Source organism: Melanostigma gelatinosum (genome assembly GCF_949748355.1).
Source record: "Melanostigma gelatinosum genome assembly, chromosome: 4".
In the NCBI taxonomy this organism is placed as follows: Eukaryota; Metazoa; Chordata; class Actinopteri; order Perciformes; family Zoarcidae; genus Melanostigma; species Melanostigma gelatinosum.
In genome coordinates, this window is record NC_136637.1 from 18,957,225 (window position 1) to 18,980,710 (window position 23,486).

A 23,486-nucleotide genomic window follows, 5' to 3' on the forward strand; every position below is an offset into this window, starting at 1 on the left:
TATACGTACCGTACATTTTTATGCAGTCCTAAGGGATACTTGCGTAGTAAAGTGTATTAATGTACACCAATCACAACTAGGCCATGTCTGTGCAGACTGCACTGCTCTATTCTAATCTACACAAACGTTTATTTTAAAAACAACCTGTAAAATATTGTGCTTTCTGGCTATAGTTACATATCCTAGCAACAGGATTACAACATTACCACAGTACAGGAGAACAAGGAGTGAGAGTGGAAATATCTGCTAAGGAGGTATTTCAAGCAACAAAATTGCCCTTGGCAGCGTGACAAAATAAATACTGGTTTTCTTGAATTGCAATTCTCTGTTTTGTTTAAAAAAAAGAACAGAGTCATCACGATAAAGCCATTGAAATGCTGAGAAGCGTCATAGGACATACAGTATAGTACACTGACTGGTCACTCTTCGGTCCGTTCAACTCTCAGATTTGTTCAGCGTTATTCTCTCCACACATACGAGTCTGCCAAGGTCTCCGGCTGTTCGTCACATCAGACAACCATCATACACCCGCACCAGTAGCAGTAATGCTTTCTTTAAAAATCAGTGTCTAAACATGACCTCGTCTCCGAGGATAAAGTGCCACATTGGACTTCTAGTAGAGGGACCACAAATATATATACGAGAAAAAACATGTAAAACCATTTGTGCCCTTTCATGCAAAAAGAGTGGTAGTGGTTTAGCCAATCCCCAAACAAGTTGGCTGAAAATCACAAACACTTGATTGTGTCTCTGACATTTAGTGCAAAAATAACGTGTAAAGAATTATAAGATGCAGTGGAATCCTCTCTCAGCGAGTCAAAACTCGCAGAGCGCGCGTTATTCAAAGCTGGTTTGTCTCCTCACTTCTCTGCATCTTTGACCTGTAAATCATTCTCATCGGAGCGGACGTCTGTGCAAGAACATCACCAACGCCACTCAAGACTTTCATATTATTCAACACACACGGACTTCAGATAGACTTGGTCCAGTACAATATTTTTTTTTTGGCAACTCCTGAATGAATCATAGTCACTACAAACTACACAAATGTATTCTCGTCACCGTTGAAGAGTTCATCTGGTTCATCCGAAAGATTCTTTATTTTCCCTTAAAAGTTTGTTTTTTTTTCTTTCACAAATTCAATGACCATTCAGTTCAGATTAATGCTCAAGCAATACCTTAGTAGACTATTGCTAGGATGCTCACACCCCGTTGGCTATGGCGCAATTTCCAATCACCTCCCCGCCAGTGGCCAGGGCGTATGAGGCAGGCACCGCTGCCAGAGCGGTTGCTGCTGCCACCGTAGCGCCCCCGGTGGTCGTGAGGTGTAAGGGCGTGTCGTGGACGCGGGCGTACTCCCCGTCCATCTTGGCCAGTAGGAGATGCTGCTCTCCTGGATGGACCAGCGTCTGTCGGGTGAAGGTCTCTCCGTCGGCCAGGCTCTCCGGCAGGGGCTGGCCCCGCGGCTCGGGCAGCAGCAGCAGGCAGATGATGCACAGCAGGGTGCAGCAGGCGAAGATCACGTGATGCAGGAAGTAGCCCTTCTGGTTGTGGAGCTCCATGATGGGCGCGGTGAGCATGCCGAAGCCGGCGCTGGCCAGCACCAAACCCAGTCCTCCACCCCTGCAGAGAGAGCGAGAGAGAGAGAGAGCGAGAGAGAGGAGGTGTGGCGGATTCCTTAGTTCGTTCGAAGCATACTGAACTCTTTGCAAGTACTTTCAGGCTCACCAGTCACATCACCTGTCAGTCAAAACTGCACCACAAGATGGAGCTAATAAGCAACACGAGAACAAAGGCTTTGTCCAAAGATTCCCAGTATGGACTACAGTAATTGGCATAGTATACTGTTTTTTGCAGTTCGTACACAATAAATCAATGTACTTCACCATTTTGCACGAACAGGAAAATATTCTTTCACATGTGCTGACAGAGAGACATGGATCACACTATCAATTAAATGTAACAAATCAAGTTATTCACTTTTCCTTTCATAATAAATATTCATTTTTCTATTAATGAAATGTGGCCATTTTTGTGGAGAGTGTTTAGTCCACGTATTCAATCAACTAAAATGGCCCACAGTAGATGGTTCACTGTCGGTAACAAATAAGAAATGCGTTTGAGTGCAGCCTGGAGCTCGCCCCCTGCAGAAGGCTCCCCAAAGTGTTGTATTTTGTGTTTATGACCATCCAGGCTCACCTGATGACAGTCGGGGTGATTTCAGCACAAAAGAATATGCTGAGTGTGCTGACCGCGTGAGAGGAGAACATGCCGATGATGGAGAAGGCCACCGAGAATTTCCTGTTCAGAGTGTCTCGCAGAACTGTCCAGACGAGGGCAAGAAAACGTAAGTACACCAGAAACACCCGACATGAAAATGACCGTCTCGCTATACATTATCACAAATTATTTTATTGATTTAAAAAAATATATTTTATTGCTTCCGATAAATAAAAATACAGTCCTCTCGCTGTGTATGGAGATTAGAACTGCGTCCATAGCAATGGTCTGTTGTTCATAGCAGAGCTCTGCTATTAAGAAATAACTGACCATATGCCACAACTGACCAATCAGAATCGAGTATTCAACAAAGCCAAAGGCGTTATTGCACAGGGACCTTAAAACGAGACTAAAATACATCCCAAATCAACAAACTGTAGTTGTACCTGTGTCATGGCGAAGGCTGTACTTGCCAATCACTGGATTCCATGAGCGAGCGTCGGAGAGAGGAGAACATGCCGTTAGTAAGCACGAAGGGCAGCACAGTGCTGACTCATAAACAAGCAGAATGGGGGGGAAAAAAGCTTTCAGGACAACTCTGAACAGTTTACCACTGAGGTCTGAAATAATGACTTCTGTACTGCACATAGGTCAAAAAAAGGGAGAACTGCAGTCTGCACCGTTTTAATGACACAGGGATGCAAAATGTCCAACTCACTTTACCGTCAAATTTCAACTTTCTGTTTTGCAATCACTTTCATAACTTTCTGAACTGATTTTTCTGTCTTGGACTTTTGCAATACAACAATTCACATACTTTACGTTATTTAGCAAGCTAGCTACAGCTGATGAAAGACGCCATCAACCAAAGCTGGTTTTGTTCACTTGTCCGAAATCAAACACTTGTTTTTCCAAAAATGACCGTACATCTACGTTTTATCATTATAACCTGCACAGGTGCAACCCTTGAATGCAAAGCGTATACAGGTGTCGCAGTGAGCGTTGCAGGACTTGTGTGTGAGTACTCACAGTTGAGTAAACCCAGCTGTAGTAGGGAGGCCAGGGCTGTAATGATCATGAAGGTGAGCAGCCCTCCACGCCGACCCATCAACCCCACCGCGGGGCAAACCGCCAGGCAGGTCGCCACAGCGATGCCAGCCATCGTGTAATAGTCCGCGTGGCACAAAGCGGTGGGCTGAGCCTCCGGGTCCATCATACTGCGGGCGAAGCAGTGGTGGATCCCGTAACCCGTCAGCCTGCACAAACAACACAGAGGCACAATTGGAAGGCGGACAGGGAGGTGGTACCTGAGACATGCGTCTGCCGCGGGGCCAGTCAGGTTTTACTCTCACATACATGTCCTCATGGCTCTCTGGAGGATGAGCCCATGTGTAATTCATGCTCTCTCAACACAACGGATGTCGTTTTTTTTCAATTAACAAAAAGGAACCGTACCAGCCCGGCCACAACACACTTACGAGTTCACACACAGCACCACAATGTTTTTCCACAGGTTCCTGGTGCTCATCATCTTGACAATACAGGTCGGCTGGGGTTTCTTGTGCAGCTCCTGCTCCAGCTCTGATAGGAAACATGAAACGCACACCTTGAGACCTTTCCCTGCAGAAGGTAATGAGAGGCCGGCCGCTAAGGGGCCTTTAGCTCAGAGAAGCTAATGTACTCTGGGACCTTAAGATGGATAGCACATCCCTTTACACACACACACTCATCGTCTGCCTGTCGGTCTGCTTGGCCACTGGGAGAGGCATGAACACTGAATGTATCACCAGGGCAGGGGAGGAGGAGAAGTCGGTGAGAAAGGGGAGAGGTCTAAGGTAAATCCTTTAATTCATCCTCCATTCATCCAGTCATTTATCAAGAACAAAAAAAATCCCTCAAACTGACTTGCGCTTTCGCAAATGTGATAATTTACTGCCCAGTGATATTGTGTCTTTAATATCTTTGGGTTTTGTTCTGCTGATCCGACAAAACAAGCGAGACATGACATTGGGCTCTAAGAACTTGTGATGGGCAGTTTTCACTATTTCCTGGCATCTATAATGAAATATTGAATCGCAAAACAGATTAAACTCAAATGAAAATGGTCATTATGGCAGTCTCGGACAGAAATCAGACTTTGTTGATCTTCATTGATTTATCATGTATGTGTGTGTGCGATTGCAAATGCATTTCATCAGAAACTACAGCCTGGTTGCACATGTGAAAAGGGGATCTTTGAGACTTTGCATGTGAATCGGTGTCTTTGTGCTCGTTGCGTGTTCATTTCATCACACGCCAAGAAGCGGCTGCAACACAACACAGATGACAATGTGAAATCATTTGCACTATGAAGTGAATAAAGCAGAACGATTCACAGGATCTTTCATCTTGTGTAATGCCCCTCACCCAACAGAACTCCATGCGGCTCGGTTGTCATGTTAACCTGGTTCTTCTTGGCGATACGCAGCATCATGACTTTGGACCGCCTGTAGTGCTGGGTGGCCAGCAACCAGCGCAACGACTCTGGAAGAAGCCTGGTGAGTGAGCGAGAGAGAGAGGAGTGGGAAGGACATGGAAGAGAAGAGAAGGGTGGGAACAGATGTGTAAGAGCAAGAGGAGGAAACAGACAGAAACGGGGGGGAAGAAGGGAAACAATGGAAGAAAGAGAGTATTGTTTGTAAGTTCAAGCAGAGGCTGCGCAGTACTGTGAGGTGCAGTGTGTACTGTACAAGCCATCGCCTGGCTCAGTGAGAGAAGAATCTGCCCCCCCCCCCCCCCTGCTGTGGATGTCCTCAGAGGGCGGGACTCACCAGACGTAGGACAGCATCAGAACAAAAGGGCTGATAATGACAATCTGCAGGACCTGCCAGTCATCGCGGTCCGGCCAATTGCGGCACAGAGCGGCCACCCCTGGCATCAGTAGCTGCCCGCCCACCATCAGAAAACTGGCCACCATGGTCATGGAGAAACGCCAGGCTGGCAAACAAAGCTCGATCCCTACAATGAAAAAGACGGAGAGAAAGAGAACGATTTGGTTTCACAGAAAACACAATATACTTGGCGTGTTGTTGCACATGTGGAGTAAATTATATAAGCTGCATGTGTGTGGATGCGATTACCATCATAAACTAAGCAGCAGCCTCAATGGCCTGGACCGGTGTGATGCATGTGTTTGTTTCATGGTGGGGCCAGTCTTGAATTTCCTCTCTGAATTATTGAGGACTCCCATCACTGATCCTTCCCATGAGAACACACTTGTTTAACACCAGGCTGCTTTATAAACTTAGGATGGACTGTACTCGTCAAGGCTGTCAAGAGGGTTCAGCTGCTCGGTGAGCGTTTCACTGTAACCGTCCCTTAATATCTCCACCGACGAGGCTCTCATCCCCTCCCCTACCGACTGTAACATGGTACAGTCCAGATGGCCCGGCCCATATGGCAAGGTCTTTTTGAAGGTGACCATTGTGGGAGGATGTGTGAGCGAGGGAGACTCAATAACCTCATGCACCGTCCCTTGTTATTGTGAGGAAAAAGAAAAAGAGGGGGACGAAAGGGAAGGGAGAAAGTAGGAAGACAGGAGCAGAATACAAATTACCCCCCCCCCCCAAAGGACAAGCAAAAGTCCCTCCATTCATCAGTTGAATGACCAGAGGAATGATAATAAAGACCAGCAAGAGGGAGGCAGAGAGACAGATTTAAAGCACATAGAGAGAGGCGGAGGGAAAGAAAAACAAAGAAATGGAAAGATGACACAGATTTTCAGATAAGAGAAAGAGAGGAAAACCATTCAGTTAGAACACAAGGTAGGAGGAGCGAGACAAAGGTATTACTGGGAATCCAGTTTTATTCAGCCCCAGACAGACTGTTTTAGAGTTAATATCTCCAAAAAGCCTCCCTGCAGGAACCAAAGCAGATGAAGGAAATTACACTGACCCATAATCCTTAACCTGCCTTGTATCTCTTGGTCCTGTCTTTATGCATCAAAGGAGAAGTGTAGAGTACAAACATATATCGACATTTTCCCCAAGTCTCACACTCCTTTTTTTTTTGTTTTAACTGAAAGGAGAATTCTGGTTTGTTGTGATCCAATAGTGGCACCAGGTTACCGAAACCACTGAAGAAACAGTTCCACTTTGCTTTCCCTTCAAATACCCAGTTGTAATTTAAGGATTCAAGGTTTTATTCTTGTGCAATACTGGATTGCACAAAGAAATGCAGTTGTAGCCCCCTCCCCGCCATACACACAGAAAATGTTTTAACAGATATTCAAAAATATTTAAATAAGAATAGAATATAACAACATAAAATGAGCAATGAAACGCAGTGTCAATCAGAAGCTGTAATTTGAGAAAAATCTCAGCCGCCACACCGAAAGCAGTCGAGCCAAAGCCAAGCACCGCCCACTGACCGCAGCAAACCTTCTCATTTTACAGCTAAACCGTTCACTAAAATAGGCAGTACAGGAACAGGGTCTTGAACGTGTATTTTTTCACAGATTATCTGTCTCCTGTACTACTGTCAGGATACAGTGATGTTTAATAAAAATAACTTTTTATCACACTTGCTTAAAGTCTGATTAATGTATTGGAGTAAAATGTTCAACATCGCCCTCCGAAATGTAGTGTCAAGAATGAAGTATAGCATAAAATGAAAGTGCAGTAGTACAACTGAAGTACCTCAAGATCATACTAAAGTACAATGCTTGTTTCCATGTAGTGTATTTCTACCACTGCTGTCTGCTCTGACAAGCAACACAGGCTGTGGCTCTTTGGTACCGCTTTCCACAGCAGTCAATAGGCATGGATCAGACACAGACACACACACGCACACACACACACACACACACACACACACACACACACACACACACACACACACACACACACACACACACACACGCACGCACGCACGCACGCACGCACGCACACACACACACACACACACACACACACAGACACAGACTAGACATAAACTGTACCTTGGCAAAGGCAATGCATCTCCAAACCTACCGCGCAAAACACAAAACCACTCCCCAACTCTCTGGGGAGGTTTCTGATCCTGCTGACTCTACTGGGATATCGACACACACACACACACACACACACACACACACACACACGCACGCACGCACGCACGTACACACACACGCACACACACACACACACACACACACACACGCACATACACACACACACACCCTTTCAGGGAGCTTTTGTTCCTGCTGAGTTGGAGAATGGTTCTCCTTGTGCTGATTATCTCACTGCCCCCCCCCCCGTGGGCTGATCCTCCCTCACCCCCCCTCCTGCCCACTCTTCCCTCTTGCTCATCAGGACTGAAGTGGCTCCCTCACCCTTTGTAAAGCCACCATCCCCCACTTCTACCCTCCTTACCCCCCTCCTCCCCCTCCTCCTTCCACTGAGCAGTTCTCCACCTTCCTCGCATCTGAACAGTTGCAAACAAAAGAACTACAATGGAAGGAAGGGGAGGCTAAAAAAACAAAGAGAAGGCAACAAAAAGCAGCTGGTCTAATGGCCAAACTAATCTTGGATGACAAATGGCTGACAACGCCACCACACGCACACTTTGTGTTGTCTGCTGCTCCCTCGCTAACCTTGCCTGGGGCCTGAGAACAGGGCACGGAGACGATTGGCTTCCTAACAGCACGAGTTCAGAGCGAGGACCACAGTCTGTGTGATGTGGATGTGTAGGGAGGGTGCAGGTGGTGATGTGCACTTTAGATTTCGGGAGAGGTAGAAATGTAGTAATGGACAATGCATCAATAAGTCGACCCGCAGAAAATGAATTATTGACAGTCTGATAGTAATTGTAGTCTTTTATAGTCTTTGTCACGAGGACAAATATCCCATTGTGTTGACAAACATTGCCAGCCTTTGAGATTTGGACCGATTGTCGGACAAAAGCAATTTGAAGGCATCGCCTTTGGTTTCCGGGACGTTATACACGAAACGAAACGTATACGAATGGAAAGAGTCCTCTGCTGCTGCCTGAGGTGGATGACTTCACCGAGAGGCAGGGGTGGGAAACAGATAGCTGGTTCGACAAGGGCACGGCGTGACAGGACTGTACGTCTCCCCAGCTGAGTCAGCAGTAGTCGTCCCTGGAGCTCATAACAATACACACACACACACACACACACATATATACTGCATGTCTCTGTCATTAGCTACATGTCTCAGAGACAGAGACAAAGATATGAACCTTATCTCACTGCTGTAAAAGTAAATGCGCAGTAATTCCTTTGGGTCCATGCAAACCTCACTCAGTGAAATCCTCTCTTTGAGTAGCACATGCCTACGTCCCTGTAGGCCTTGAAAAGTGGCTCTGAAATGTTTTGCAGCTTGCTACAGCAGCTCCTGTCAGCCGGGATTCACAGGGCGCACGCTGCTTAATTCAAATGTCGACAATTTTGTGAGAAAAACAAACCAAAACCTAAATAGAAACTCTTTTTAAATGACTCCTGCAGCACGATCTGCCGTTGTCTGTGCAGACCCAGAACTCAGATGTCAGTCCTTGAGGGGAATTCCAAATATTTATGCGATAATGATTTTGCATAACTCAAGTCTGTCGGCAGTCAAGTCTCACTAAGGTCTGAGTTCATTTGAACGAGGCCAGTCCATCTGCCAACGCAGAGGGCTCTGAGGGTGGAAAAAAAAAAGAATGTTCTTTTTAACCTACCTTAACTGTCACCGGAACATCATACAAACATCATCCAGCAAGGCTGCCAGTCAAATATGTACTCAGATACAGATTGATAAAACGATAGCTGTCGTAATAACTTCCTCATCACGTTTTAAACTGTTGCAGCGTGTTTTTTGCTGTCTGAGAAACCTTCAAACTCAGGAATCGAATACATCAACTGGACTCTCTGAATCATATTTCACTGTCTCACTGGTCTCACTTTTATTGAGCCCTCGTTTCAAATCTATGGCTCTGCTCCAACACACTTCTAGTTTCTCCACAGCAAAGTCCAACACAGTCTTTCTGCGTCGCACTGTGAGCTCTGAAGTGTATGGATCAAGGACAGAGAAGTGGGTTATGCTGCAGCAGCGGTTTGATAAGTTTCTACGGACGTTTGATGCTTTTTGAATCCATCATAACTGCCGGCTGTGAAGGAGCAGCTTTAAAAAACCAACAGAGGGTGATATTTAACACTCAAAAGATAGATTTTCAGCAGAGTATTCCTTAAGGGTTTGTCTTTAAACACTGTCTTGACCAAACAGCAATTGTATTAATGATGATATTGTTTTCCAGATGAGTTTGGATAACGGGTACGAGGCGACGGAAAGCTCTTTCCTCACGCCTCCCAGGGGACGATCCAGCGGTACGTGCTAAATTACAAAATAAATCAACCCTGGATGCAGAATTGGTGCAACAACCAGATATGCAAACAACACACAAATCACCACATTTACATGAGCAGCGCAAACTAAAGCTGCTGCTGGCAGCTCCAATGGAGTTTATTATTCTCTGCCATGTTGCAGAGAGATAACCGAACGATGAGAGATTTCAAATGAGCCTCGAGAAAATGAGAAAGTGAGAGTGATGAAATGGTAGTGAGAGAGAGGAGGAGGAGGAGGAGGATGGGAGGATGGGGCAGAGGAGAGTCGAGGGAAGCATAGAGTGAAAATGGGAAAGGCCGGAGAGCTGCTGGATTTAGAAATAGAAATTCAGCGCTGCGTTTACAGTGAGGGGGAGAGGAGGCAGACAGAAAGAGTATTTGCACGATAAGATGGAGCAGTGCAACCAAAGCACAAAAACATACGATCATCCATAATACGGTCGATGTGTGTGCTACACGCACATTTTTGTGTCTCTCTATCTGATCTACTTCGCTCAGCATTCTCCCCGACTCTGATGTTAAAGCGCTGGCTTTCATTTGAGGGTTTTTACATCCATAATGGGTGTCAGCATCTGTCCTTTTGTCAGCACAACGCAGCAGGATAATGATACTTAACACGCAGACGAGGCAACAAAGGATTTTCTTTAAGGACGAACGGTGACATGTTTCTGACTGGCCAAGTCAGCCACGCGACCGCACTGATTACGTGTTTCACCTGCCGGAGACCAGACGCAGGGCAGAAAACCTCGCGCCTTGAAAATCCCTCGTTGCACAAGAAAACTGTGTGTGAGCATCCAGCCATGCTGTACAGTGGATCAACGCTGAACAAGGAGGTTTTATGTATTATTCCACTACTTCCACCTTTTTGACAGCTTTACAGTATATACTTTACAGATTAATATAATAAGTCGTTAAAATGTGTTTCACCAGCTGTAACAAAATATTTTTCCAGAACTGTATTGCTACTTTTACTAGTACTTCATTGGACGACTGCTTGTTTGTCTGTTTAGGATCACTAAACGTTCATCCAACATGGATGTGAAGAAGCTTCAAATGAAATCCTAAAGTCACTTCAACCTCACAGCTATCCTATCATCTCAAATCCAATGTACTGGACCGCAGAGGCAACACAACAAAACAATGTGTCACTGCCAAAACACTGATGGACTGCACTGTGTCCGCCCTGCAGGGTGACTGATGCACCCCTCTTGGCAAACAATAAAAGCAGAAACGCGGTCCAGTGATGAGAAGCTTCATATTCCACTTTGCATCTGTGTTGTTTTACTTTGAAATACTGAAAACAATTGCAAAGTGGGTTGCATTGCCCCACAGCTCATGTGTTCGTACAGTATGTATTCAGCCTTTGAGAATGTGTTTGTTGGAGGCTTCAAATATGTGTGCTGTTATTCTACACGTCTTTATTTTACTGCTAATGGGACGGCAGCGTCTGTTGTCTGTGAGTTTAGTTCAAAGCGACTCGTTCTGTTCCTCCTACTGTATTCCTCAACAAACACCTCACACAACCTGTTCTCTCACACAAACAGCAGAGACACTCAACACACACACACACACTTATCCCATCATTGTCAACACTGAGCACGCAAACAAGTGACACATAGAAAAATTGCCTCCCATTACAGATGTTGTTGTTTGGCAAACAAACTGAAATAACCGGAGGACAATGAGTGAAGTGTCTGTGAGTGTGAACGAGCAGAGACGGATACAGAGGACGAAGAGGACACGCAAACCGGTTTCAAACAGTAGCAAATTAAGTCACGAGCTCTTGCAAATGAATATCTTAATGCGTAATACTTTTAATAATGCACAGCAGCAGAAGGCTTTCCTCAGCGTTTCTGAGGCATTTGTGGGCGTAACTTCCCTCAAACAGCAGCCGGGACCCTGCTGGTGATTACCAACCAGCTGATGCAGATCATCAGAGACTCTTTATCCCAAACCAGATACCAGTCAGAACAACAGTAGCAAGAACATGTCATAAGATGAAACATATCATATTCTGTTCTGTTCAGCTCTTAAATGAATGCAAGAATCACCGTTAGTTATTTTCCTCAACTCGTTCAGCCCGTAGCAGTGTTCATTTCAAACCCATCATATATCAATCCCAGTCCACTCTCAGATTCTCATCTGGCCGTGACGTTGACTCAAAGGTCCACAAAACACAATATTATTCGTCTTTCACTCGCCTTTGTATACATCTCAGATAAAATTAGATTCTCGGGAGTCTCTCGGCAGGCGGCTCGGAGGCGTCCATTTGTTTTTAGAAGCAGTTCTGCAGATATTTGTCAGGATCCCCTGCTGAGAGGAACTAAACCAGCCCCACCGCCCGAGCACAAAGTCTGCCCTCGCTTCACGCATTATGATCTACGAATCTCCTACTGGCCCGACAGAGGAGGCCTACAGAGGGTGGGAAAAAAAAATAGGGGGGGGGCAGCAGGGAGAGGGGACAGTGGGGAGTGCAGTGTGTGGGGGGGGGGGCATTCTCGGGAGAAATGAAAATGCTATCAGCCAGTTCGGTGTCACCTTGGCCATTGGCTGCAATGCAGAGCCACAGAAAGGACGTCCTGTAGAGGGAAATATTTAAGATGTGGCCAGAAAACATCAGGCCTTCTAATCTGCACCACAAACCTTAAGCATTGAAGCAATTAATCGTTGAGCTGGCTTGAAGGTACTGTAATTCGGTGTGTCATCAACATAATTGGAATCCCTAAAGGGTCGATGCATCTTCCATTGGTATCCATCTCACTATCTATGTTCCCTGTTAAACAAATGAGTTTCTACAAGTTTCTATTGCGGTAACTTTTCAAAGTCATATGTGTTCAACAAAGTTAAGTACATACAAAAAAATACAGCTCCCAAAGCATTTCATCAGCATATAGCACTGCGTGAAATACATAATCGGAACTGTTGGTTTCTCCCTTATTCCTGATATCCAACACTGTATTCCCGTGTCATCTGTCCAGATGTTGAGCTGTAATGTGTGCTGGCCCTGGGTGTTCTGCTTCGGTTACCAACCAGAAACATTGGACTGTCCTTAATGTTGAAGGAATGTACTATCTCTGTCTACACATACATGTCCTAACAATGTAGTACACATAGATACTACAACATGCGTTGTTATATAAGGTGTAGAGGAGCTGTGCGAGGATACAGTACATGTCAGGGGAGATATGGTGCCAACAACCATCAAAGAATAACTGGACAGTGGACATTTCAGTCTGAAAATCTATTGCACCAGATACAGTTAAAAGCTCATTTACATCTGTAGTTTTTACAGTCCACCTACCTTAAAAGGCAGAAGTAGAAAGCAGGTATAGCCACAGTTTGATGACAAAAACATTGAATATGTGAAGATTTAGTTTTGGGGATTTCTGGTCAGTTTACAGGGCTTGTTGTTGCTAATGGCAGGAAATATGTTTCAAAAGTTATGCAAGAGAACGCAAAAGAAGGTCTTTCATGATTTCATCAATTGTTTTCCTTATATACGTCCCTTCCCAGGGATCCATACTGTACCATTCGGGCAACAATGAGTCAATTGAATAAGCACAATCAATGACAGAGCACGAATGAGGAAATACAGGAGCAGGGGAAAGCAGAAACAAACAAGCAGACGAGCACGAGGAGGCGACAGCGTGTACTTACTGAGCACGTAGAGGGAGAGAGCGAGGCCCGCCAAGCAGAATCCCTCAAAGAAGCGCAAGGTGCTGAACATGGTGACGTTCACAGAGAAGGCAACACTCAGACCAAACACCAGCATGAAAAGCACCGAGAGAATCAACACCGGGTGTCGACCAAACCTTTAGAAACAGAGAGAAGCAAGAAAGAGAAAGACGTAGCAAAGTGTTTAACAGCTGTCGCAAACTGAGGAAAAGGAGCTTTTGCTTTGAAACTGATCCAGTCATTGTTTGCTTTCGACTTTGTGGACTTCCCGGTTGAAGGGGGGTAAGGGGTCAATGGGTCAGGTCAGAGCTGAGGCCAGGACATTTCTTTACATTGTATCCATGGTTACTGATTCCAAACACAATGTGGGCACTTTTTTCCCACGAGGCAGCTCAAGGGGTTCACAGGCTGCAGACACGGCCACAGTGAATTTAATTGACAATAGCGTGCCACCCAATTACAAATAAACATATTTTCCCACGTCGCCATGCAGCTAGGTTTAGTTTGTGGTGCTCACGACTATTAAAAAAACATTTCAATAATTTAGTAGCACTTCTGTCCGAAAACAATCTCCTGGTAACTCCTGGAACTTTTCATGAGAACAAGATGTGTGGGTTAGCCAGACTGATCGAGACAGTGGAAAAAAGTTACGACGAGTTGTTAGCCACACGAGGAGTGTAGCTTTAAGGATGGCAATGTCGGTAATCCAATGGATCCAGACTGAAATATGTCAACAGATATCAGATGGATTGCCATTTAAATTTGGTTCAGATATATTACCCCAAGAGAGACTCTTAAAGGTTTAGATTATCCCGAACCATTTCTTCTTGTGCCATTAGCAGGTCAAGGTTTTTACTTATCCAGTTATATAGATAGATATTTATATATATATCTATATATATATATATATATGTATATGTATATATATCCACATCTATGAGATGTGTTGGCACACAACTTTTGATTCAGATTGAAATTTCTCTGCACAGGATGAATCTTGTAATTCTTTGGTTTACGACCTAATACTTGCAAAACTGACAACTGATGATTGAAAGTTTTAAGCACATAAACAAAACTCCATCCACCTCAATTGTTTTGTGGTGTAGGCATAAGTATTAAAGGAAATCTACACAAATCAAACCAAAACTAACTTCGCAGTTCGATTTGAGTAGATTTAAGTGAGAAAATATATTTTTTGTACCTTAGATGAATCGATATTTTAGGGTGTACGAACAGAAGCGGTAAAGGAGCACAAAAGAGACATAAAAGATGCAGCTTACCAGTCAGCCATGACACCCATCACTAGGTAGCCAAATATGGAGCCCACCAGCAAAGAGAACTTGGCAATGTGCACCTTCCAGGCTGAGTCACACACCAGGTTCCACTGAAACGAGAGACAAAACACAGAGAGAGGAATATTAGTCAGCTTTTCAGAGACAACCACCCACAACAAGATAAGAAGGAATCAAACATCAGCAGCTGAGAAGTTTGAATCTGAAAGCTGCACAGAAACACAAAGAAATGTGTGTTTTCCTCATCGGAAGTCTGTCAACCTCTCTGACTTACTGTTTTATGAGTTAAAACGAATGTATTTCATCACAGCAGAGCCAATCTGGAGACAAAGAAAACCTGTAGCCCAAATAATTCATGAAGGTTGACGAGTGTGCAAACATGCTGCAAACGCTTTTGAAATATTGAAACGTGCATCTCGGAAGGAAAAAACGAGAAAGCGTGTGAGAGAATGTGGGCGCGTGTCTATAATAACAGAAATCAATAGCTTTCCACTCTTTCCACCGAAGCCCATGGGTCAATGCACACACCGCCGCAGCCCTCAGCATCTGAAACTCCGCCAAGGACACATGTGGAAGCACGATGTGTACTCATATATGTGCACGACCCTGAAAGGATCTGCAGGAGCGCAGCGGAGCGATTCAGCCGTGTGAGGAAGCGTCGGTGTTTAACAATGATTTACAGAACTCCATGCTGAGCCTCCGACTGTGCCGAGGAGCCGAGAAGGGGATGATTATTGGTTATGGCTGATGATTTTGGTTGTGAAATGGCCGGTGGTGATGCGGTGAACTCAGTCAGTGTGGCTTTATTGCGAACGGGCCATTAGCACCAGCGTTATCTGAGAAAACAGATATCAGTCATGCACAGAGGCCAGAGCCGGGTGGAAACTCGGCGTTGCTGTTTATCGACTTTCAGTGGAATGGCACCTTGATGATTTGGCCGTCCAGTTTTTATCATATTACAAAATGCTGTTGTCGAAATTATTCAAAGCAAAGCTCAGTTATTAAAGTTGGTTTTACACAAGTGCATGGCAGGATTAACTTGCTCGGGGTCCCAGGGGCCCCGTTTCATCCGGTCTCTCTACAACATGTAGGCTACAGGTTTTTTTTGGCCCCAGATTGGCTCTGCTGTAATGTGATTAAATACATTTGTTTTAACTCGTAACATATAGGCAAAAATATTAAAGGTTTTGAAGCTGGATTTTGACTTCTTCAAAACAGGGTTTCAATATTCCCAAATAAATGCACAATTCAATTAACACAAACCAGCACACGGTAAATCTGGAGCTCTGGGCGTTATTAAGCAGATTGGTATATTGGCAACATTAAATACAGTTCCTTCTTTAATGACGTTATTAATGTCAATGTCTCCATTACTCGCTGTATTCACTAAGTCAAGGCAGCCTAGAGGGAAAGGGGTGCATCGGTGCAGCCCCTGGTTCTCTGGCTCTGGGACAGTTTCCCCACTCTGTGTGATGTAACGCATACCAGTGCAGCACTGAACTTTGATTTGGTATCAATTGGCCATATTGTGATTGTCTTATTAATAACACGACACTGACTTCAACCATAATTCTGAAAAACCAAGCTACAGCATAGTCATCAGCTGCTGTCTCTGACACACGTCCTCTCATATTGAGGTCAGTGGGTAACTGGTGTATCAGCCTCTGCTCTGCTCTGGCAGTGATGATGAAGATGGTGGTGAGGATGAGGAGGATGATGGTGAACAGAGAGCTCTGTCAGAGATAACTATGGTCTATCTGGCGCTCAGTCGCTACCTTGGTAACCACATTCTGACTCAGTCCCGTCTGCAGCTCCAGCCTCAACTCCTTGCAGTCGCACGGCATACCGCCGCTGTCGCCGTATGCGCCCTCGGTTCCGTTGCCTGTGAGCTGCAGCGCGGGCGCGCCGCCGGCGACGGTGACCGGCGGGAATGCCGTGGTCCAGTTACTGTCGTTCGCGAGGGGTTGCATGCACGTGCCATTGGGCTGAGCCAGGAGGAAATAATCCGAAAACTGACTAAAGCCGATGAACAATGCCGGTATCCAGGTCAGGACCACGAGCTGCTTCTGATGTTTCCCAAACCCCCCCAGAGATGGCAGGACCGTGCCGTCGATGTGCGGGAGTAGCCGTGGCACCGGGTGTTCCAGCGGGGTGAAACCGTTCTCGGGCGGGTGGCCCCGCGCCTCCGGGCGGCCGGCTGCCATCACGGCCCGGTCACAAAGAGAGAAGCTGGGCGCAACAGCGGTCGAAGCAAAAAGCCCCCGCTCTGTTGCCGTCCGCGCACTGTGCGTTAAGCCCTTTGACACAAAGGAAGCCCACAGCGCAGATAAATCCTGTGTGTAGCCAACAAAAGCCCGATCCAAAAATAGGGGGTCTTTGGTCCGTGCAGGCGTGCAGAGGCACCAAAATCACCGAGCAGTCGTCTTCATGGCGAGGGGGGCTTGAAGCGACCAGGGGATGTCCAAGTGGAGAAGCGGTGTCAGGAGGAGAGGGCTCTGAAGAGGCTCCCGGGGAGGAGTGGACGCGGACAGGCAGGCATGCTCACCAGCACGGGCTTTGTATTCCATGAGTACAGCTCCGACAGTGAGATACATCCATGTGAAGCTGAAGTGGGCCAGGCCTGCTGGTGATGTAGAAGTAGAATATGGGGCTACATCCACACTGGGGTCCTCTACACGGGGGCGACCGTGGCTCACTGGGTTAACCGTCTGGTAACCGCAGGGTCAATGGTTCGATCCTTGACTGGGACGTGTCACGTGTCGAAGTGTACCTAAGCAAGACACTGAACCCCCGGCTCCCCACGCGCCTATCATTGGCAGCCCACTGCTCCCGATATACAGGGATGGGTCAAATGCAGAAGTCAAATTTCGTGTATGTGTAAATGTATATGACAATAAAAAGGGTTTCTTCTTATTCCTTCGCTAGACATCTCCTGGTCCTTCATCGACGAGCGCCACAGGTCTCATACCTGCCCAAACGGTGACCTCCTGGAGATGCGCATTAGCTCTTCTCAAGTCCAGAATATCCGAGCGCCGGGTCATCAGCGGTCCACTTTGACGGCGTGGAGTTCAGAGACGTGGTGGAACACGCTGTTCGGTTTTGTCGCCGTCCAGTCAATGGGACACGGTGCTGAAGTGGCGCTGGGAGTGGAGATGGGGGGAGACCAAGCCCCGCCCTCCCTCGGTCGCGCTATGCGCTGCGATTGGAGAGCCTTCAAAGGGGCGACTGCACCACTGATGGGCATCTGCAAGCCACAATGATTCCCTTTGTGCAGCCTCTGCCCTTTCCACCAAATATGAAGCTTGTTATGAATCAATCATCCACTTTTCCCGTCGACACAAGATGATTTACGATGAAATGATGAAGCGGTGATATTGCTGCAGTTCTTTTTTTTATGAAGGCGGATTGTGGTGGTGCGTTTACTGAACGTCCCATGGAGGTTTTACGTTATGCGTTTTTCTTTTTTTCTTTTTGACAATAGGCAGTATTAGTTCCTGGTTTTAGGAGACAATAGGAGGATGTCAGTGTTTTTGGGTGGCGTGCTGCCTGTCAGCCGCGAGGGGGAGTCAAACGATCAAAATACCCGCCCTCACATCGGTTTGTCTCAATTAATCAGACTATCAGCATGATAACGAGACAGAACATAGGTTATACGACATGCAATGAAGCGAGGAAGTGAGATTTAAATGTCTCCTGACGGATATCAATGGAGAGCGTGTTAATGTGGCTGCAGCTGCTCCCAAAGGACTGAGTGCGAGTGACAGATTTTCCCTCTGCAGCAGAAAGGCCTGTAGTCAAGCGCGTGCGTGTATCAACCTAATGGCAAACCTGATGCCCCTGAATGACATGGGGCTGGTATTCAGGGTGCGGCTGACAGTGTGGCAGAGAGAAAAAACTTGTACTCAGCTCTCACTCATCTCTCACCTTCTTCCTCACCCCACCCGCGCGCGCGCGCGCGCGCGCGTGTGTGTGTGTGTGTGTGTGTGTGTGTGTGTGTGTGTGTGTGTGTGTGTGTCATCTGTTACAGTCTGCCAACCACACCCATTTTATAGCACATACCAGACCTGGCTCAGGCATTCTTTGGTTCCCATACAGAATGTGACCCCCCTCCACACAAAAACTAATTACATTTTTGTAAGTCAAATTAAAGCAAGCTAAATTGAATTAAATGTCACTGTTCCCAAAATTAGTTCATGATACTTTCACGAATATATCAATATGAACATGGTGATATTTTATTGGTGTTCAGTTGCTACACGTATAGCTGCTCTAACTGTTCAGCATTTTTGGAAATGTGCTTATTGGCTTTCTTTCCAAGAGTTAAGAAAGTTGATATCAATCGCAATCAATGTGTGCAGTCAGTGTTAGAGCTGAGAGGCAATTAGCCTAGCTTAGCATAAAGACTGGAAGCAAGGGGAAACAATTAGCCTGGCTTTGTCCAAAGTAAAAAAAAAGAAGAAAACACTCACTAGCCCCTTTAAAGCTCATTAATTAACACATCAGATCTTATTTGTTACACAAACAGATATGTAAAAAATAAATTTTCTGGGTTTTACAGTGAATTGCATTGCTGTAAATTCGGCCAGCATTTGTTGAGTTGGGTTGTGTTTCAGTACTTGCTGGATGTCTTTAATTCGGCTGCAATCAATTAAGACTAATTGTTCGTTCTGTGTTAAGAAGCTTCTCCCACTGCTGTTCTTGTCCTCTCTTTCTGTTTGTGTGTGCAGCTAACTGTAAGTAAAATGGTATTCTGTAGAACACTCGCAGGAGAAACACGAACACATGCCACAACTATTTCTTGGCGAACACGGCTCGGTGCAGGAAAAACCTTTTTGTCTCTCCGAGGTTGCCAGGCAACCAGCAGAGACACAGCAGTAGAAGCACCAGCAGGCAGATGGACAAACGGTTGTCCAACAAGAAACACATCTAAACTTATTTATTTATTTTATTTGTGAAACCATCCCTTTGAATTTAAAGGATAATATCACTCTTCTTTTTTGCACATTTTGTTTAGCTGCTTTATTATAAGTAATATATTTGTTACATTACTGCTGGTGTATTTTTTAGATTTTTGAACATGTTTTACATCGAATTTAAGTTTGCCACAATGTGTTTTATTTATACATACACTCCTACTTATTTAAGCTGATATCTGGTTATTATTATCGATATCTAATTTACTTGTTTGCACATTTGAAACAAGCTTAAGATACCAATCCATCATGTTGGCTTTTATATTTGTCAGTTTGGGAAGTGTGTGCGCGTTCTTTCCAAGAGCTTGATGATAAAACCGATACTAATCGTGTGTGTATGGAGATATTTGACAGCTGACAAGGATTGTCATATAGGGAAATGAGTGGAAATCGATGGAAGGCTGGTAAGACACATCTGAACCACTACATCATGCTTTGGAAAAACATACATGTAACATGATTAGTAATGACACCGCCATGAAAGAATTAAAAGTGTTGATGGGTAGGCCTAATGATGATAATTGCTGGTGTTCAGGGTGTGGCTGCTTGTCTAGCATTGTTCTCCTAATAAAGTCAAGTCTTCCTAATAAAGTTACATCAGAGGTGATCTGTACTCTACTGACAGGCCTGGAGTGGAATAATTCATCTTCATGAGACCAGTGACCCAGATTGGTTCAGGTGTCATGTGACGGCTCCCAGACGGCCCCTCCCTCCCATTCACCCCCTCCCCGGCTCTGTCTCCATACCCCCAAGAGGCATATCCATGTCACCCTGCTGCACAGGTACACCTCTGTTACAGGATCAGTGAGCTGCAGTAGCCTCCTGTGCTACTGCCGTCAAGCCAGACAGCACTACACACAGTGGACGTTCTTATTTGTGTCATTTCCGATAGATATGCACTACCTTTAGATACCGTTGAGGTGCAATATCAGCATAATATCTAAGAAAACATGGGATATGGGCAGCCATGCTTAGCTCATCTCAGTTCTCACCGATTCCCTGCACAGTCATGTCTTTCACCTTTGATGCGAAGTCCCTCAGGCGATGAATGCGGCTTGTCTTTCCCTTACCCTCCCTTCTGCTCATTCTCTTTCTCACACACACCTGCACAGGTGCAAACACACAACTTATACTTCTCTTCTTCCTCACTCCCTATGATTCATATCAAACGCTCGAGAATGAAAGTCCTGTCTCTTCCCTTATATAACTATCTGCACGTGTTTCTGTGTGTGTGTGTGTGTGTGTGTGTGTGTGTGTGTGGTTTCTGGTTTCTGGTTGCTACATACTCAGCCCCACCCTTACCTCCACCGCAGAGTCAGTATCAGAACATTTCAAGTTTGTGCAAATAGTGTCTGTGAATACAACACAAATGCAAATGACACAGGCAAAATCCATTTCAATAAGTAAAAAAAAAACATAATCAATGAGTCACATCTTAAAAAGGACACTGATGCAGTTGCAAGGCAAGGCAAGGCAAGTTTATTTGTATAGCACATTTCAACAACAAGGTAATTCAAAGTGCTTCACATAAAACCATTAAAAGCATCAAAACATAAGGCAAAAGAAAAGGAGATTTAAAAACAATTAAAGAAACAGTGTAAGAAATAAAATTCAGTCGTAAAAAGTAAAGGAGATTTAAAACATACATTGAAACAATAATCGATGTCTCCCTGAGACATTACGCTGCACGCAATCAATCATACACTGCCGCAATTCTGCAATTACTCGCACACAAACCACGTCTGGAAAAGATCTCTGCCGATCTGCGTTTTATAGTGTACGCCTTGCACGAACTCGGTCCCGGAGGAAATGGCGACTTGGAAATGGAGGAAACGGAGGAAATGGAGTTGCAGCATCTGCCATTTTGTGCGAGTGGAAGGTATCACGTCTCTTTGTAGCTGCAAGGGCTATTTGTCTTTTTATGTGTTTTCTTCTTCATCACATGTGAAGCAAACTGGGAATTTGTTTCACATCCATTTCTGGCTCAGCCTCCCCTATTCTGGTTCCAATAGCCGTTTGGATTTTGGATCCAGTTCCAGGCCGATAAAAATACCCAAACTCATTTACCTCAGAGTCTAATTAATCGTTTATCTTCTCACTCATCTCTTTTTGTTTGTACTAGCACTGAGTAATACACAACACATTAGCACATAGCCATTCAGACAGATAGTAAATATAAGTAGCACTTTTTGCTAAACATTTAGATATTTCTTTAAATTTGCTCATTGCCACTCCTTATTTAGGGACAAAATTACTTTTGAATTGACATTTGCTCTTTCGGCACCACCTGGTTACACAAGTGCAGGCATGAACGTTACCTCGACATGCCACTATAGCCCTGAGGGTGCTGAGCAGAGAAGACACTGCAGGGCCGCGCCCTGGCATCGTTTGCATAGCCGACTCTGCTCTTAGTTCATGATGCGGATCTCAACCACGTAGAAATATCGTTTGGCTTAAGAGTGTGAACTACAATGGCGTCTGCAGACCCAAACATTAACTTTGAGAGAGCTCTGAGCTCAATTTGGTGACTTTTAACATCATATAGAAGAAACTGTATTTCAATGTGAAACAGATCAATGAAATCAAACCATAAAGATGTTTTTTCTTCGTGTTCCTGATTTCCTGTAATATCTGAGAACAATGCTAGACAAGCAGCCACACCCTGAACACCATCAATTATCATCATTAGGCCTACCCATCAACACTTTTAATCCATTCACTTGACTGAAAAAACTTTCCCTCGACACACACACACACACACACACGCATTGACATGCAGACTGAGGAAGATTTGAGACAACCCCCCGCACAGAACAATTAAAACGCTCCTCTTATGAAGGTTAAAAGGGAGAAGAGCTGTCTGTACATGCAGTGATGCCATCTGAGTCAGCATGTGTTTGTGTGTGTCTGTGACCTGCTACGGGGTTTCATTTGAGGATTAATATAAAATCACTCCTCCCTGCTTCCCGCCAGTCATGGGTGTGTTCATGGGTGTGGAGCCTGTATTTGCCCAGGAGTTTCCCTCGGTTTTCCCGTTTGACAGTTGGAGGTGATCGCAGGGCGTTTTAATATTTCAATATCAATCTGAAAAGGTGATAACGGCTCAGAGAGGACAAGTAAAGGTGTACTCAGTGACATTTTGGACTGTGTAATATTGTTCCAAAGCATGCACACTACTCCGAGGCTGACCTTAATTGACCCGTGATGCTATAACTTCATGTCAGTGGTGGAAAGTAAGTACATTTGCTCAAGTACTGTACTTAACTACAGTTTTGAGGTACTTGTACTTTACTTCAGTGTTTCCATTTTCTGCTACTTATTACTTCAACTTCCACGACATGTTGTATCAAAGTATAATTTGATGCTGTTTTTTTGAATGCAGGACTTTTACTTGTAACAAAGTATTTCCACACTGTGGTGTTGTTAGTTTTTCTTTAGTAAAATGTCTGAGTGTCAACTTTATTTGCTGAATATCCTTGCTGTCCAGTGAAATCCATGTATCTTCAAATCGAATGCTTTTTCAGTTAAACTAAAGGATTAAGTGTTACTTTTGATTACAGGTTGAAGAAATTATAATACGTCTCAATCTAGATCACCAAAAAACAACATTGGGATATATGGGGACAACAAGCATCATCACAAGGGGGAAGCAGTTTTTCTTATTTCACTTAGAGTTGATATGTTGGTGATGCACATTTTTCACACTTTTAACACAACATCATCCAAATTTATTTATTTGCATTTGCCCACGAGGGGAGATGAAGTTTCTCTCTTCCGCAATTGTTTCATTTGGAGGATTTCTAGAGACCCGAAGAGGTAAAAATATACTTATACATATATATAAACATATTTGTGTAACAGAAATATATGTTTGTGTGTTCTTTATTTCTTATCAGTTCAGTCATTGTGTTGTGACATACTATTCCTTAAAGGAGGTGCATGCTTGTGGACTGATTCGGAACTTAA

General features: G+C 44.8%; 1 protein-coding gene across 1 annotated transcript; it reads right to left on the reverse strand.

Annotated features, from left to right (window-relative positions):
- Positions 1–790: 790 nt before the first annotated feature.
- On the reverse strand, positions 791–17,414 carry slc22a23 (solute carrier family 22 member 23). Its single transcript, XM_079266988.1, has 10 exons — positions 16,323–17,414; positions 14,536–14,639; positions 13,238–13,392; positions 5,031–5,217; positions 4,627–4,754; positions 3,699–3,801; positions 3,250–3,476; positions 2,667–2,699; positions 2,200–2,323; positions 791–1,623 (listed from the first exon to the last, which is right to left on the reverse strand). The coding sequence occupies exons 1-10, from the start codon at positions 16,749–16,751 to the stop codon at positions 1,203–1,205; spliced, it is 1,911 nt and encodes a 636-aa protein (XP_079123114.1). The 5' UTR covers positions 16,752–17,414; the 3' UTR covers positions 791–1,202.
- Positions 17,415–23,486: the final 6,072 nt, after the last annotated feature.